Below are 16,982 nucleotides of genomic sequence, written 5' to 3'. Positions count from 1 at the left end.
GTGCTGAATGCACTCCACTAGGGAGAATATCAATGAGTGCCTCATCCTCTCTCTCCTCTCTCTCTGCTTCACCCCATTTAATTTCAGTTAAAGAGAGATAGTATGAAAGCAAACAACTTCTGTTGTGCACTCTAATTGTAGAGATCTGTAGAGAAGTCAAGATTACATATATAGTATAGGGAAAAAAATGATCCCTAACCATTATAGTTCTTTTTATGATAAAAACTTAGTTCTACTTTTTAACTAGACTACATGTTTCCATAACTGCTCTTTGTGCAAAAAAAAACACAAAAACCACTCTTGAAAATGACCCACACTCTTCATAAGAAAACATTCCACTCGCTCATTTAAGTAGCTGTAGCTAAAAAAAGCTCTAATGCTGCCCTTGCAATTCTGCACTGGGTCAACCTGTAAGGTGCAGAGCTCCTTTTTATCATAAAAATGTAGGTACGAGGTTTCCTTTCGTGACAAGTCATCATTTTCTCACAAGTTCAGTCCGGTTAACTTTCTACTTACTACCTTTTTTTTTTTTTTTAACTAATGCATGTGATAATGAGGCTGATTTACCAAAGTGGTTGAGAATGGTTCACTTCAATTATCCAGTTACACTATATTGCCAAAAGTATTGGCACACCCCTCCAAATCATTGGATTCAGGTGTTCCGTGAAATTTCCTTGCTTCTAAATATTCCATGGTCAAGTGTTATTGGTATTATAACAAAGTGGAAGCAACTGGGAATAACAGCAACTCAGCCACGAAGTGGTGGGCCACGTAAAATGACAGAGCGGGATCAGGGCATTCTGAAGCACACAGTGCGCAGAAGTCGACAACTGTCTGCAGAGTCAATAGCTACAGACCTCCAAACTTCATGTGGCCTTCAGATTGGCACAACAGTGCATAGAGAGCTTCATGGAATGGGTTTCCATGGCCGAGCAGCTGCATCCAAGCCTTACATCACCAAGTGCAATGCAAAGCGTCAGATGCAGTGGTGTAAAGCAGAGTTAGAGACGTGTTCTTTGGAGTGATGGTTCACGTTTCTCTGTCTGGCAATCTGATGGATGTGATTGGGTTTAGCGGTTGCCAGGAGAACGGTACTTGTCTGACTGCATTGTGCCAAGTGTAAAGTTTGGTGGACGGGGGATTATGGTGTGGGGTTGTTTTTCAGGGGTTGGGCTTGGCCCCTCAATTCCAGTGAAGGGAACTCTTAAGGCATCAGCATACCAAGACATTTTGGACAATTTCATGCTCCCAACTTTGTGGGAACAGTTTGGGGATGGCCCCTTCCTGTTCCACCATGACTGCGCACCAGTGCACAAAGCAAGGTCCATAAAGACATGGATGAGTGAGTTTGGGGTGGAGGAACTTAGCTGGCCTATACAGAGTCCTGGCTTCCAACCAGATAGAATACCTTTGGGATGAATTAGACCGGAGACTGCGAGCCAGGCCTTCTCCTCCAACATCAGTACCTGACCTCACAAACACGCTTCTGGAAGAATGGTCAAACATTCCCATAGACACACTACTAAACCTTGCGGACAGCCTTCCCAGAAGAGTTGAAGCTGTTATAGTGGTAAAGGGTGGGCAAACTCAATATTGAACCCTACGGACTAGGACTGGGATGCCATTAAAGTTCATGTGTGTGTAAAGGCAGGCGTCCCAACACTTTTGGCAATATAGTGTATGTGCAGATGAAATAAATAAAGTGGAATTTGCTTTTCACATGATTGGCTGCCATGGGCAACTGCTGCAGATTTTGTCTGCTTCAGGTTTGTTAAATTCCGCTCTATGTACAGTATATCCCTGAGTATATGTAATTTGGGGCCTGTTCTGTTCGCAGCATAGTGTTGCACTAAATTAACAATGCACCTAGTGTGGTGCAGTGCCATAGCAATACACTATGGTCTCAACAGGCCCATATGGTTAATCTTTTAAAAAAACATTTTTAAATTTCTTGTTGTCTATAGATTCAACAGTGGTTAGAACTTCTGCCTTGCAGCAGTGGGGTCCTCAAATCCTTGCCAGGCACCATCTGCATGGATTTTGCATGTTCTCCCTGTACTTGTGTTGGCTTACTCCAGGTACTCCAAAGACTTGCTGGTAGGTTAATAAACTCCTTTCTCAATTGGCCCTAGTATATATGTGTATATGAGCTAGGAACCTTAGATTGTAAGCTCCTTGAGGGCAGGGGCTGATATGAATGACTACTTGGTAAAGCGCTGTGTAAATTGATGGCACTATAAAAAATACCTGTAATAAATAACAAAAATATTGCCAAATAAACAGGTCCATAGTGGAAATGTAAACATTGTTCTGGTCCATAAGGGGTATACAGAGACGAGAACTGAAGTGGTTATAATTCATTTGATACCCCTAATGCTTTCCTGTCCACAGGCTGACAATGCTTCTGTATGATTTAATTGCAGAAAAAAAATGAAAAATTATAAAAGATTAAAAACATTATGAGGTCAGAAGTGTTGTCATTTTGTCAAAAGAAGTGGAAAATAATGTATATACTGGCAGGTTCAACAGGTAATAAAACTATGTAATAGTAAAGTTTAAAAAAACACGTTGCTAAGACTATTGAAAGACTGCATCATATACCGTATGTCATTTTTTGTTTTCCCCATAGTTACACTTTAACTCACCATGTGATATATAGGTCAGTTATATGTGAATTGTTTAGTTTATTTGGCTACGATTTCAACCAGTAAGATTTCTCACGTGTAATGATTTTTAGTAATCAGTCTATTAAGGTAGTTTGAAAAGGTTGCCTACCTGTTATATTTTGTGGGAGTGTAAAGTTGCTTAATAACATTTTCCTTAAGAATATTTATTTGATCAGTTGCTTTCTGTTCTATGTCAGATGTGTTCACTTTGGCAGAACCTGACTTCACTTCACCAACCGTCTTCTTTTTATCCTAGAAACAGTTTTTGCAGAAGGGATACAGCATAAAGTAAGAAACTTGTGTGTGCACCAAAATCTGATTTATTTTCTTTTACTAAAAGCAAGTGTACTTTCTAAATGGAAAAATGTGAGGGCATTATATACTGATTTCTTGAACAAGAATATTTTTTGGATACAGTGTTAAATATAAAATTGTTCATGACCGGTAGCATAACTATCATAGGTACAGGGAAGGGGGCACCTCTCCCATACCTGTGAGTCTGAGATGGGCTCTGGCAGCCAGCCCCTGCCTCTCCAGCAGTATGTTACTTGTCTCTACCCAATATTTTAATCTTTGGGTTAATCCTTAATCCTATGATTCCAATGGCCTACACAAACAAAGAATACTGCTATAATGACTAATGCTAGCAGATGCATGTTCATTGATTTTAGTTGGCTCTAATTCTTCTTAAAGCCTATTTCCACATTTGCAGAGCTTTTTAAAAAAAAACATTTGCCAGCAATGTACACCAAGTGTACATGAAGCGGGCATATGCCGCTGATGTATATGAACACAGAAACTTACATTTTTTAATAGCTTTCCTCTTCATATCCGCATTGAAATTTCTAACTCTGTGCTGTGCAAGAAATGTGTGTATATCTTCCCCCCTCCGGACAGTGTATTGTGTGTAAAGGCAGAGCTGGTGTTTACTGATCATGTTTCAGTGGGTGACAGGGAGGGGGGCAGCTGATTGCAGACTGACACCCTGGTATCAGACTTATTTTCTAGTGGAGAAAATTTTGAAATTTTTAGGCTTCAGGCCTTAAAAAAGCTTCACAAAAAAATGAAGAAAACTTGCAATGTAAGTCACAAAAATGTGCACATGTATACATCATCACTGCACCTCTTCATTACCACAATAAATGCTAATCACTTACAAAAGGTGGAAATGGACTTTAAACCCACACCCTGGAAATTAAAAACAACTCCCCTCTTCATCCTAAAGCTCCAGGTTGTAGGAGGTTCCCTGCTGTCCTCATGTACAATGCAGGGCTTTTGGTCCACTCACCTGCATTAGACATGAGGACACCGACGGACATTCCATAGCTGGAGCAGAGGGGCAGAGAGGTGAGCGCTGAATGCCGGCGCCGAAGATCAGGTGAATAATATAACTTTAGTTAACTCCCATAGACAGGTCCCATAGACAAAATGAGTGCTTAAACCTTGCAGTTAGTCCCACTACAAGGGTGAGTTTTTTCTTTACCCGGAGTTCCTGGAGTTCAGAGAAAATGTACCTTTCTTTTAGGAGAATGATGATTTGTATCATATTCTGTGTGATGTTTGTCCTCCCAGTCCTTTCTTAACTTTGGACCTTTTGAAGGTGGAGATCCTTTAAACTGACTATTATATTCCGTCTCTATGTTAGGATTATTTAATTTAAATGGTGGCACTGAATGATTCTTGTTATGTACAACCTGAAAGAGAAAACATTTACAAATGGTACAAAAAGGGTTAAAGCGCCTTTAAAATATTTGTTCATAGCTGTAGTTAATATTTTAGTGTGGGGCAAATGCAATTGTGTAACTACAAGCAATCATTAGGAGGTTAGGATTTGCCAGTTGCCGTAAACCTGTAACAAACCTGGTAATTCAAACTAAATATGATGACAAAATCTATAAGCAGAGGTGACATTGAAAATAGTATGCCAAAATATTCAGTAAATGCAGGCATACAGGCACCTGAAGTTTCCTGAAAATCAAGCTTGGCATCGCTCCTCTCTATCAACTTAGGGAGCGTTGGGAAGTGGGGTTAGGTCTAAGGAAAACTTTAAAATTCAAAAAGTCTAATGTAAACAAATACTTTACTATGTTGCTAAACGAAAAATGGCAGCAAAATGTTTTACTCCAAAGAAGACTCTGTAGAAACTGACACTACCAAGACTTTTAATCTCCTGGGGTCCCTCGACTGACCCCTATGTCACTACTTGGCCCGAGTGCAACAAGAAACAGGATATCAACATTTCCAGCAGTGGAGAGGTAAGTATTTACTTGCTGCTTTGCAAGTAGATAAGTAAATATAAGTAAAGATTTCGCTGTCATTCTAGATTTAGTGACGGAGTTGCTTTAACGCGTATTTCCAATTTTACAGCCAAATTAAGATAACTAATACTTTATATCAGGTGTGCCCACACTTTTTTGCCCGGTGTGCACAGTGATCTACCAGCATTGCTTTTATGATCTACTGGGCACCCCTGCTTTATATTTATGATATGTTCCCATTTATATTGCAATAACAAACATTTAAAAATAGCTGCTTCCATTTTCAAGTGCTTTTTACTTGCTTAAAAATCCCCCCATGTAATGTTGAGGGGCTGGAGGTTAATGTTCTGTGCTGGCAGATTTCATTATCAGTTGTAATCTAGATTTGAGCACTGTCTGTCCTTACAACTGGTTAAATACTTAGAAGCATTGTGTGCTAATGAGAGGACACTCAGTCTGTCCCTCAGTTTGTCCTTCTACTTTCACTTTTAAACTGCTCCGAGTACTTTGGGAACTGCACAAAGGCCTTCACCAAACAAAAAAACAAAAGGTAAAAGACATTTTAAAAAAATTATTTTTAGATATACTGTGTGAATAGGAACACAGAACAGTCATATAGTGGGGTTTTCTCAAATTTGTCTGCAAAAGGACTTTACACATCCTACAGTTTTCCTGTAATCCAATAGTCCCTCGAGTTCTATATGGTAAATAAATATTTTTCTTTTTAGCAAAACCAGAGTTTCATATAATTGTATCACACACAAAAAAAGAAACATTTCCTATGACCAAAAATTATTTATCATTTGTTAATAAATGGATAAAGTGAGAAATAAATGCATTCAAGGTGTATGATATACCAAAATGTACCTGTTCTGCAGCAAGCAAAGGTGAATTTTCTGTGCCGGTTTTTCTTTCAAACTGCCTTTGATATTCAGATGTCCTCAGCGGGTGATGTGACGGCTCTACATTCATGCCAGCTTTTTTCTGCAGAACTCTGTGAACCTTTTTTAACAAAGTATTTACAAGTAGTATTATATTTAATTGAAAATGACTTAGTGTTAAAGGACACACTTTGTATGTAAAGGTTTAAGAATCCTTGGTCAAATTATATTTTGCTTATTTTCTGGGTGCAAAGTAGTTAAAGTTGTAAGTTTAAAAGGAACACAGTACTCTCTCTGACAATGCCCTCATGTTATGTTTACCCTAGAAGGACAGCACTTTCCTTGTTCAGGCATCATCCAGGTTTTACCCTCTGGACTATAATATTTCCCCTTGATGTAAGTCCAGCAACACGAGCAATGAACGGCAATATTGGCAGTCTATGTCCATGTCTATAAACTGTACCCCCCCCCATGTCATCTCTACTATCTGCATCATCAGAGGACTACCCAGGGACCGAGAAAGGGTGAAGAGGAAGAGGACCCATAACTGCACCAACCTGAAGACATCTGAAAAAAGTCTATGCTGACAGGCTTCAGGCTTGGGCTGATGGTTTCAATTTGGCATTTGTTTTGACATGCTTCAGGGATCATTCAGAATTTATTGACAGATGCATTTGGCCTGCGAGGTGACCTCCTTCTGACCTACGTTTAACCTGCTTCAAGCAGGATGTGCATTCCCATAGACTTGTATGGGAGTGCAAAACCCGCTTGACGCAACAAACGTTTGTCAACACAGGCCCAAGTAATAAAAAGGAAGGGGGACATTTGCAAGCAGGGCTGGAGCCTGGAATTGGGCTTTCAGTATAGTTGATATATATTGAGACATATTAGAAACTGATTTATGCAGACTAGTTAAAAACAGCCTAGTTAAAAACAGGACAAACCTCAAGAATAAATTCAGCCTTGCAGGGCCAGTGCATGTATATATAAAAAATAGGTCTGAATGCAACCAATCACGATTTAAGATGCAAGCTAGGGAGGCTTTCTTTATCCAGTTTGAATTAAAGAAACTGACCAGCTATATTTTTCCTTTTGCTTACGCTTGTGACTTTGTGCAAATATTCCTCGTAAAATTAGTAACCAAACTAGTCGAAGATAAAAAGGGGCACTTACACTTCTTGCCAAAACATTAACAATGCTAACTTCTCACCATCTCCCCAACAGTGCTGTTAAAGTGACGCTAAATGCAGGAGTTAAATCATAAAAATGCATTAAAGTACCCTAACTATTAAAAATACTGGACCTTATTTGTGCATCATTTAGCTGTAGATCCTCAAATCATCTCTGAATTGGTAAATATAAAAAACGAACTGCGCCAATAAGCAAGTTAACAGCTACAAGGCACTGGAATGTACACCCACTTTGAGTGTGTATACGTGAAAAATGAATAACTAAAGTGTAGCTCGGCACATTTAGTTATTCATCTCTGAATTGGTGCGGACACTGTCCTTCCTTCTGGAGGGTGGCTACTTTTGTTCCACATGGTCCTTGTGTGTGTTGTAAAGTAGCCACCGCTCCAAGGTCACTCCTGTGATAAACTATAACTTCAATGCAAAATTAATAAACTAAACATGAGATTGTAGTCCATCACAGGCGTGTGCTTGGAGTGGTGGATATTTTACAACACACACAGGGATCATGGGGATTGAAAGTAGCCACCCTCCAGAAGGAAGGACAGTGTCAGCACCAATTCAGAGATGATTTGAGAATCTACAGCTGAGTGATACACAAATAAGATGCATTTTTGTTGATAGGGTACTGGAATGCATTTTAAAGATTTCACACCTGAGTTAAATGTCACTTTAATCCCCCACACTGTGCCACAATAATGCACATGTAGTGCCTGCTGCCATGAGCTTTCATAGTGAGCATACCAAAAAATACAAATACTACCAATGCAATTGTACAATAATTTAGCTTTGTGAAAACATTCAGAAATGAACAAAATCACTACTGTAACCTGGAATCTCAAAAAGCATGCTGAAAATTTACAGCAGACATAAGGCTACACATCGAACCCAGTGAATGGGGTAACTTTTTATTTTATATCAAAAGGTAAAAATTGCAGTCAATGGTCAACCTTCTATAAATATTGGAGGCAATTTATCAAAACTGGAGCAGAAGAATCTGGAGCAGCTTCTCTCTTCAGTTTGTTTAGTTAAGGTTTGAAAATGAAAGGTGGATGCTGATTGGTTGCCATGCACAGTTGCTCCAGATTTTGTCTGCTCCAGTTTTGATAAATTCCCCTCATTGTGTTTCATTTTAAACGTTTTTGCTCATAGACATTATTTAGTGCTTTTATATTAATAATGTGTGCAGTAACAACAAGGTACAGTCTATTGCTTACCCCATTGGCTTCTTTGTGATGAATTGATATCTTAGGCACAGGCGCTTTTTTATAGTCCTCTTTATTATTTCTTATTCCTGCCACAGGTGAACTACCCTTGGCAGGCTGTGTTCTCACCACCTCTGAGTGGCCTTCAGGAGACTGCATTCTGGGAGCTGCTGAGTGCCCATTATCAGTCTCTATTCTAGGCACTGCTGACTTGGATCTAGCTTTTTTCTTTAACCTTGGTGCATCTGGTGTAATGATTTTCTCTTTAACTAAGGAGTCCTTTTCAATACCTCCATCTAACTTCACACTTTCTTTTACATAGTCATCATTTTCTTTCCACTGAAATGATTTTGAAATCTGTGGGTAGTAATAAGGAACTCTTCGCTTTGAAGGAAAGCCTGGCTCTTTAGTGATCCCTTTAAAAGCAAGAGAACAAAACATTAGAGCAGAATGCAAACAACATATAAAAAAATATATATATTTTTTGCTCAACAGTGGCAGTAATTACAGCAGCTTATTCTTAAAGCGTATTTACAATTAGTTAGGATTATGTAAATATTTAAATGTCCATAGCCTAGCCACAATTCTACTTACAGGACCCTTTTAAAGGAAATGAAACATTTGCTCTCATTATCTGTTGTGTCTACAAGACAGGAAGTAAAGGAACATTTCCCCAGCAGCACAGACAGCAACAAGTAACCTGAAAGGGATTGTAACTCTTCCCTGCTCTATCCATATGCTATAAAAAAAAGTTTGGGCTATACCTACATTTTAATGTAAAGAATGTAATTAAATGCAACACAGTGCCTGTGGTTTGGTAAGATACTATGTTTTCAGGTTAAAAATCATGGCAACCGAGGGTTCCATTGGTAAGAAACTAATGTTGCTAGAGCAACTATTTAAAATAAGACCTATGTGAAATATGCATGCTTCAAGGGTTACTTCATGTCAATCTGACATGCCTGTAGCCAAAGCCCATCATACATCTGCCTCTGGAAGTCATGCCATAGCTTATGGGACTTGTAGTTCCACAACAGCTGAAGGGCTGAAGTTTGGATCCTGCTGCTGTCTAGGCTTCTGAATGTTAAAGTGCAAGCATGCGAATTGTGTTTGTGAATAGTATAGGGCTAAATGCACAAGCATGCCAACACAGTATTCAAGCTTGGGTCTTCAAAAGCCTATAACTTGAGAAGCATGTGTTCTTGCTATTATCAAGCCTCATACCAGCCTACCACACAATCAACGCAGCAAGACGCTGCATACCTAAGCTATGGAAACAAGAATGCGCAGCTCACATAACAATGTCGATTAATAAGATTAATGCATGTGAAAGCATCTAATCTCTTCCAGTAGGAGCACATAATAAATGATGATGGACTTGGTTTTATTTGAAAGACTTTTTCACCACACCGGAAAATACTGCTTTCTTGCACAATGCTTCCTCGTAACTCCCTGTCTCAGACCATTGGTCAGGAGTGCAGATGAAGGGGTGGTATCACCTTTACCCCAACCCCAGTTTTCCTATCCTCCCCCCAACCCCATCCTCCTCTTTCTTAGTTACTTTGTACCACACCTACCTGTTCTTTCTCTTGTCTTGCATAATAGCATTGATGCTCCCATTTTATTGCCCCTTTTAGTTAGTTCTGACCTACCTACCATTTTCTCATTCATGCACTGGATAATGCATGTGCCATGTCTACTGAAACTACAGGCTCTATTCTCCACAGCCCGGGAGATAAAGAATATACAAAAAAGACTCAAAGACCTCGTTAATCAAAACCAACATTTTTTATTTTAACCCAAATATACAAAATGCTCTTCATTGGTAATGATCATTATGCTTTATTGGAAGAAAACCCATATAAGCATAGTGAAACTGTTTTATTCTAAGAACACTATATACTGTTCTATATCTGTCCAGTAAGCACAGCTGTACTTGGGGTTTGCCATTGCTGCACCAATATCTATTCACAGCTGGTTCATCCTTTTCAAAGACAGCCAACATCCATGAACTCACATACTATTTACTGTATATACATTCATTTCCTAGGAAGCACATAGTAAAATGTAGTATCTCCTAGAGTATTTCTAGTAAATAATGTCATTCTAAAGCTACTCTCCAGAACACTGTTCATGTTCCCAGTTATCTACAATGTTATAAAACAAGCTTTACAAAGTCTAGGTAACAGACATTTGCATGAGAGGAAAAAGATGTAATTTTTTCAGTCCTCATAGTCATGATATGTCAGCCGCAATGAGTGATCCTACTGTTTAAAGGAGAACTATGAGATGAGTGATTTCTACTCACCTCATAGTTCTAGCCGACCTGTGACAATGAGACTGTCACAGGTCGGCTCAGTAGATCGGGAGGTGAGCGAACAAATACCGGCGTTCGCTCACCTCTCGATCCAGTCACGGCTCTCTGCCGTGACAGGGGGAGGGGCTAGATTCCCCTCTCCCCGCTCCGATCTGCCAGCACTCACTGGCGGAATGGACGGGGGAGGGGGCGGGTACAGCTGGCTCTGCCTCTAGATAGGCAGAGCCAGCTGTCACTCACGCAGCTGGGTGGATCCCGTTGTCTAAGTCGGGATCCGCTCCGGCGTCTCAGTATACCGCGAGCTGTAGCTCGCGGTATACTGAGCTTAGGGTAACGGGAGGACGCTAGTTTGTGTCCTCCCGTTACCCTAAGGAGAACTATGGGGAAAAACACTGACCCCATAGTTCTCCTTTAAAGATCTTTTGTTTTAACATTGACATATACAAGGATAATTCTATCATATGAAATGCACCATATTGTCATCTTTAATCTACTTATTCCACTTTCTCTCACCAAGCTCTTCCGATCGAAGCCCAGCCCATCTGGACATATCGGAAGGGTCTTCATTTGCATCATGGGATGTGCGCCACTTGAAATTTCTGTCATATTCTGATGAAGTCTGAAGCCAACACAGAACACCAAGGATGTTATAAATTCAATTTATGGATTTTATTCAAAAACAAAATAGCAAAGAAAGGGTTATGTGAGTATTTTAAAAAGACAGTTAAAGTAAAGGCACAATGATGGCCGCGCATGCGCAAAAGCCCAATCGCGAAAAGCACACCATAGTGCGCATGCGCGAGGTGCGGACGGATGGCGCACAGGAAGTGAGGTAGCTGCCTTAATTCAGTGACTATATAAGGACTAGCCTGCCTGCCTGCCTCTCATTGCTGATGGTCTTGTCAGCTTGTGTTGCCTGTGTTCCTGTTATCCACTTATGACCTGCTTGACTTGGATTGCCCTGGACTACTCTTCTGATTGCTGCCAGCCCCTGACCCTGGCCTGTTCTCTGAATTTGCTCGTCTACTGATTTTGTACTTCGCTGCCTGTCTGGATCTGACGTTTGGCTTCCTCGACCACGACTTCTGGCTCCTGAGTCTGCTCCTACGCTGCCCACCAGGCTTGACTCTTGGCCTACTGACCTCTCTACAAAAAGTCTCCTGCACAGTGCCTGTCTCCAGCCTGTGGCACTAGTGCTCCTTGTTCCCCTTTTGTCCTCCTGTCCCCAACTCCAGGGGTTGCAGGACACAAGTCGCAAGTGACGCCTCCCCGTCTTCCGGTCTCATCCTCAGGTACGTCATAGTCAAAATGATATTAGACATTGAATTAAAGTACCTTAATTATTCATGAAAATGTATCATATTTGTGTATCGCTCAGCTGTAGATCCTCAAATCATCTCTGAATTGGAACTGACACTGTCCTTCCTTCTGGAGGGTGAATACTTTTGTTCCCCAAGGTCCCTGTGTGTTGTAAAGTAGCCACCACTCCAAGATCACTCCCACTATGGTCTACAATCTCACGTTTAGTTTACAGATTTGTACTGAGATTGTAGTCCATCACGGGAGCGAGCTCGGAGCGGTGGCTACTTCACAACACCATGGGAAACAAAAGTAGGCACCCTCCGGAAGGAAGGACAGTGTCAGCATGAACTCAGATAAGATTTGGGGATCTGCAGCTGAGTGATACACAAATAAGATACATTTTTGTTAATAGTTAAGGTGTTTGAATGTATTTTAAGGATTTAACTCCTGAGTTTAGTGTCACTTGAAGGACCTTATTTGTCTGCAATGCTCATTGAATGATATACATTTATTTTTCTTTGGTCAAAGATTACTGTTTCATAATTAACACATAAACATCCACCTATTTTACATGAACTGCAGATTATAGCTGTCTTGATATTTGTACTTTGCAACATTGTATATTATATATTCAGATAGGTAGTAAATGACAGGTAAACTGCATTGAAGACACTTTCACTTTCAGTTTATTACATTTGTATATCTGCAAATATAACAACATGTAAAACAAAATAACAAAACAAACAAACAAACAAGCATCCATTATGGATTAGTTGCCATATTATTTCCGATTTTTGCAAAGGTATTATCCTTATACAGGAATGGCAGCTTAAATGCAAAGATGAGCATGTTAACGTATTCAGTTTAAAAGCTAATTTCACCTTTATTACCATGTTACACCCATATTTAGGGTGTATATTGGAGCACTGTGCCATTCCACAGTCCCCCACCCTAATGACCCCCAATTACTTGAATTGTAGAGTGCTTCTCCCCCATTCATGCGTATTTTTTAATTCAGTGTGGCTGTGCATGGCTCTGCTCCCACAGCTGCGTCATTCATTCACAGGCCCATTGTCTGCCACTGTGGCAGTAGTACCACACAGTTCTCAATGGATAACAAGTGTGGTGACAACACTGCACTTGTAGTCCATTGATTACTTCCTCCAGCTCCATAACAGAAGCTCTGTACAGTACAGACCTGGGGCTGGAGGAACAGTCTGCAGGGGCTTGAGCAATGCACCTGTCATTCACTGAACATGACGGCAATGCTTTGCAGGCTCCAATGCAAGAAAATGAATAAATGCACATTTATATGGGTGCACTTGTTAGTCTTTTGCAAAAAAAAGGTGGAATAAGTGGAAAATAGAGATAAGCAATTCTAAATAACATCAACCCTCCGAAGCCACAATATGTATAGTGACCCCTATCTTCTATCTATCGCCATACACATGCATTATTCCAGCACAATAACACATTGCTACAAGCAGACAGACAGCTGCAGCTCGAGGCTGATGTCACATAGTGGCACCTTGAATCGGACCGGCATGCTGCGGACTCCTCTTTCCCCGGGGTTCCTTTGTGCTACAACAAGGTTCGATCCCTGGTGTCACAACGATGTAAACAGAGCCCGTTACCTTGGTAAAGCCCATCCTGCGTCCATACCACACTGCGCATGCGCCAACGACTCTGCCTGTCCCTTCACCAATCAAAATGCACCTTCCGGAGTCCCTTCAGCACGGGGTTGTTTACTCCTCGGCCTTGTGGGGATTAGCTCAGCCGTGTCTGTACTGTGTGCAGCAATCGTTTCCCTTGTGAAGGGATAGTTTACATTGTCACCTGTACCCTGCCTCTGAATATATGTAACCCTGTCATTAGAAAGGCCCAGCTAGAATCTCCCTGTGGAAAGCACAGCACACAAGGAAAGCTTTCTTTTCAGTGGAGGGGGGTACATATAATTGTCCTCCTGCACAGGGGTCTTGTGTCATTATTCCAGTGTTAGTATGCATTCTCAGGATGGCAGGGCACTCTGCAAAAATGTAACTGCTTCATTTTTGTGCATTTCCAAGAATGGAAAAGGTGACATTTTCTTTGCCCTCTGACAATACAGCGCTTGGTAGGCTGATTCCCAGACCCCAGCGCTGTCACATGGGAGCCGAGCCTAGCAAAGTGCAAGAATCACATTTTAAGAAAATATTTTTACCCTCAATCTTTAAAAAGGGCAGCACCACTATTAAAGTGACACTAAACTCATGAGTTATTATTATACAGGATTTATATAGCGCCAATAGTTTGCACAGCGCTTTACAATATACAAGTTAAATCTTAATGCATTAAATTACCCTATTATCAAAAGTATAACATATTTGTGTATCACTCGGCTGTAGATCCTCAAATCATCTCTGAATTGGTGCTGACACTGTCCTTCCTTCTGGAGGGTGGCTACTTTTGTTCCCCATGGTCCCTGTGTGTGTTGTAAAGTAGTCACCGCTCCAAGCTCACCCCCATGATGGACTACAATTTCAATATAAATTAGCAGTGGCGTCCCAGGGCCAGGTGTCACCCGGAGCCGAGACCAGGTGGCACTCCGCTGTTGCGTCATAGCGCATGCGTGTGCGTGATCATGTCATCGCCCCTGCGCGGTCATCTAATTGACGCCTGCCGGCGACCATCCTGGTGATGGATGTCGGCAGAGAGAGGAGGGGACGTTCACGGCGGCACTCCTCATCCTGCCGGCTCCCCTTCTCTCTCCTGGCACTGTTGGGCTCTCGGTACATGACCGAGTGCCCAACTTTATAGAGGGGGTGATACCAGAATGACTGTCAGCCATTTTGTTGTCACCCCTCCAATTGTGTCACCCGGGTGCGGGCCACACCCCTGCGTGACACCACTGTAAATTAGTGAACTAAACATGAGATTGAAGTCCATCACAAGAGTGAGCTCAGAGCCGTGACTACTTTACAACACACACAGGGCCCATGGGGAACAAAAGTAGCCACCCTCCAGAAGGAAGGACAGTGTCAGCACCAATTCAGAGATGATTTGAGGATCTGCAGCTCAGTAATACACAAATAAGATACATTTTTGTTAATAGTTAGGGTACTTTAATGCATTATTTGGATTTAAAGTGATATTAGCGTCATTTGGTTTTTTATATTTTTATGAATAGGAGGCCCATACTTGTAGAAATCTATTGTTGTTTTCCATTAAAAATGTTAATTTCCTTGTTCATTAGTGGGTCCCTGCAGTGCTCTCCCCTCGCCCCCTGCACAGGGGCCTGCATCAGCTAAGCAGCTGCTATGGAGGCACCCATGCGTGCACGTTCCTGGCTGTGCCTGCAAGTGGCTGTGTGCGTCCATAGACACACACATCTCTGCGGCAGGCCATGGCCCTCCTCTCCGCCCAACAGGTTGATTGATGGCAGAAGGAGCCTATGTTTCTTCTGCCCTCAATCTCCTCCCTGCAATTAGTACCAGTGGAGTAACAACCGGGGGGCAGCCCCGGGCACAGGACTGAGGGGGGGCGCCATCACCGACCCCCACTAAACGAAGCTCCTGGCCGCAGATGCAGTGGTAAAAAATTCTGCCCCGGGCACCCATAACTCTGGTTACGCCACTGATTAGTACATTCGGGATGGAGGACCAGCGGCGGTGACAAGCAGCGCTGACAGGTAAGTGGGGGGGACAGAAAGGTACTGGGCGATTTTTACCTTAATGCAGAGAATGTATTAAGGTAAAAAATGCCCAACCTATAGTAATCCTCTAACTTCTGAGTTTAGTATCACTTTAAAGTGCGTCTCAGCCTAAAACGACAAACTGTCCTTTGTGTGATGTTAAAGTCAAAAGGTTTGCTGTTCAGAGAAATTCTTAATTTTTGGCTAAACAAATACCTAAAACTCCCAAACAATTAAATATTTTTTGCAATTTTTTTACAATATTTTGCAATTTCTTACATCACACAATATTTGCACAAATGTTTATCAAATCAATATTTTTAGGATAAACGACATTACATGAATTAGTGCACAGAAACAGAATATAATACCCAATTTTTTGGTAAAATATAAAAGATGGGGTTGTGTTGGGTAAAGAGATATCAAACGTGTCAAGCATTTAAAATTGTGTGGCAATGTTTTAAAAGCTTTTACCACTCATCAGTTTAGTGTTAACTATGACTGATAGCCCCAGAATTGTTGCTCTCACTCCATCGTTTAAAGGATATGCAACATGTGTAGCACAATCGTTGTTTACGCGCATTCCCTACACACGCATGTTTGTTCACATGCAGATCGTGGGGGCGGCCAGGTTGATTTTTAAAAAATGTTTTCACTCAACTTTATTGCTATATCAAACCCATATGTGATAGTGTTTGGAGGTGACAGGTACTCTTTTTGGAGACATTAGGAGTCTATTTGTTAGAGATGCACCGAGACCAAGTATTTGGGCGAGTATTCGTACTCGCCCAAATGCTCCTTATGCCTATCCCGATACCGGAACTTCCAGTATCAGGAAGCCAGGTAGCGAGTCATTACACACTGCCCGGCTTCCTGATTGGCCAGGAAGCCGGCTCCATGCTCTGACGAGGGAGCATGGAGCCGGCTTCCCGGCCAATCAGAAAGCCGGGAGGTGAGACATTACCTGCCCCCGGCTTCCTGATTGGCCAGAAAGCCGACTCCATGCTCGCTTGTCACCTGGTGAAGAGGAATTTAGGAAGCCGGGCGCCATGTAATGACTAATGGTTCTTCGGGAAGCTGATCAATCAGGAAGCCAGGCGACGAGTCATTACCCGCCCCGTGGCTTCCTGATTGGCCAGAAAGCAGGCTCCACTATTCCCTGTCACCTGGTGACAAGGGAACATGGAGACGGCTTCCCGGCTAATCAGGAAGGCGGTGGCGAGTCATTACACACCGCTCGGCTTCCTTAATGGGACGTCCGATATCGATATTCAGTTTCTGCGAGTACCGGGGAAAAAAATATTGGTACTCGATACCGAAAACCGGTATTGGTGCAGCCCTACTATTAGACCCCTAATGTCTCTCTAGCCCTCAAATACAGGCAATCCTGTGCTCAATCGCCTTTGTAACCAGCACTTCAGCTGGCTTCTCACAACTATGAAGCAGGAAGCGCTGTGAGTGCCTCACTGATCACAGAGCAGATTGAGGAACGG

General features: G+C 41.8%; 1 protein-coding gene across 1 annotated transcript in view; it reads right to left on the bottom strand.

Moving 5' to 3' along the window:
• The window catches only part of MDM1 (Mdm1 nuclear protein), a 37,368-nt gene extending 23,825 nt beyond the window's left edge, over window positions 1-13,543 (bottom strand). The window contains exons 1-6 of the mRNA XM_018576357.1: window positions 13,348-13,543; window positions 11,031-11,136; window positions 8,213-8,616; window positions 5,792-5,926; window positions 4,181-4,360; window positions 2,776-2,918 (exon numbers count right to left, since the gene is read on the bottom strand). Of these exons, the coding sequence (XP_018431859.1) occupies window positions 2,776-2,918; window positions 4,181-4,360; window positions 5,792-5,926; window positions 8,213-8,616; window positions 11,031-11,136; window positions 13,348-13,365 (986 nt within the window). The 5' untranslated portion in view covers window positions 13,366-13,543. The remainder of the gene's footprint in view (window positions 1-2,775; window positions 2,919-4,180; window positions 4,361-5,791; window positions 5,927-8,212; window positions 8,617-11,030; window positions 11,137-13,347) is intronic.
• Window positions 13,544-16,982: the final 3,439 nt, after the last annotated feature.

The sequence above is a fragment of the Nanorana parkeri genome, unplaced genomic scaffold (assembly GCF_000935625.1).
Source record: "Nanorana parkeri isolate BGI_ZX_2015 unplaced genomic scaffold, ASM93562v1 scaffold65, whole genome shotgun sequence".
Taxonomy (NCBI): domain Eukaryota; kingdom Metazoa; phylum Chordata; class Amphibia; order Anura; family Dicroglossidae; genus Nanorana; species Nanorana parkeri.
This window is presented reverse-complemented; position numbering and strand designations above follow the sequence as displayed.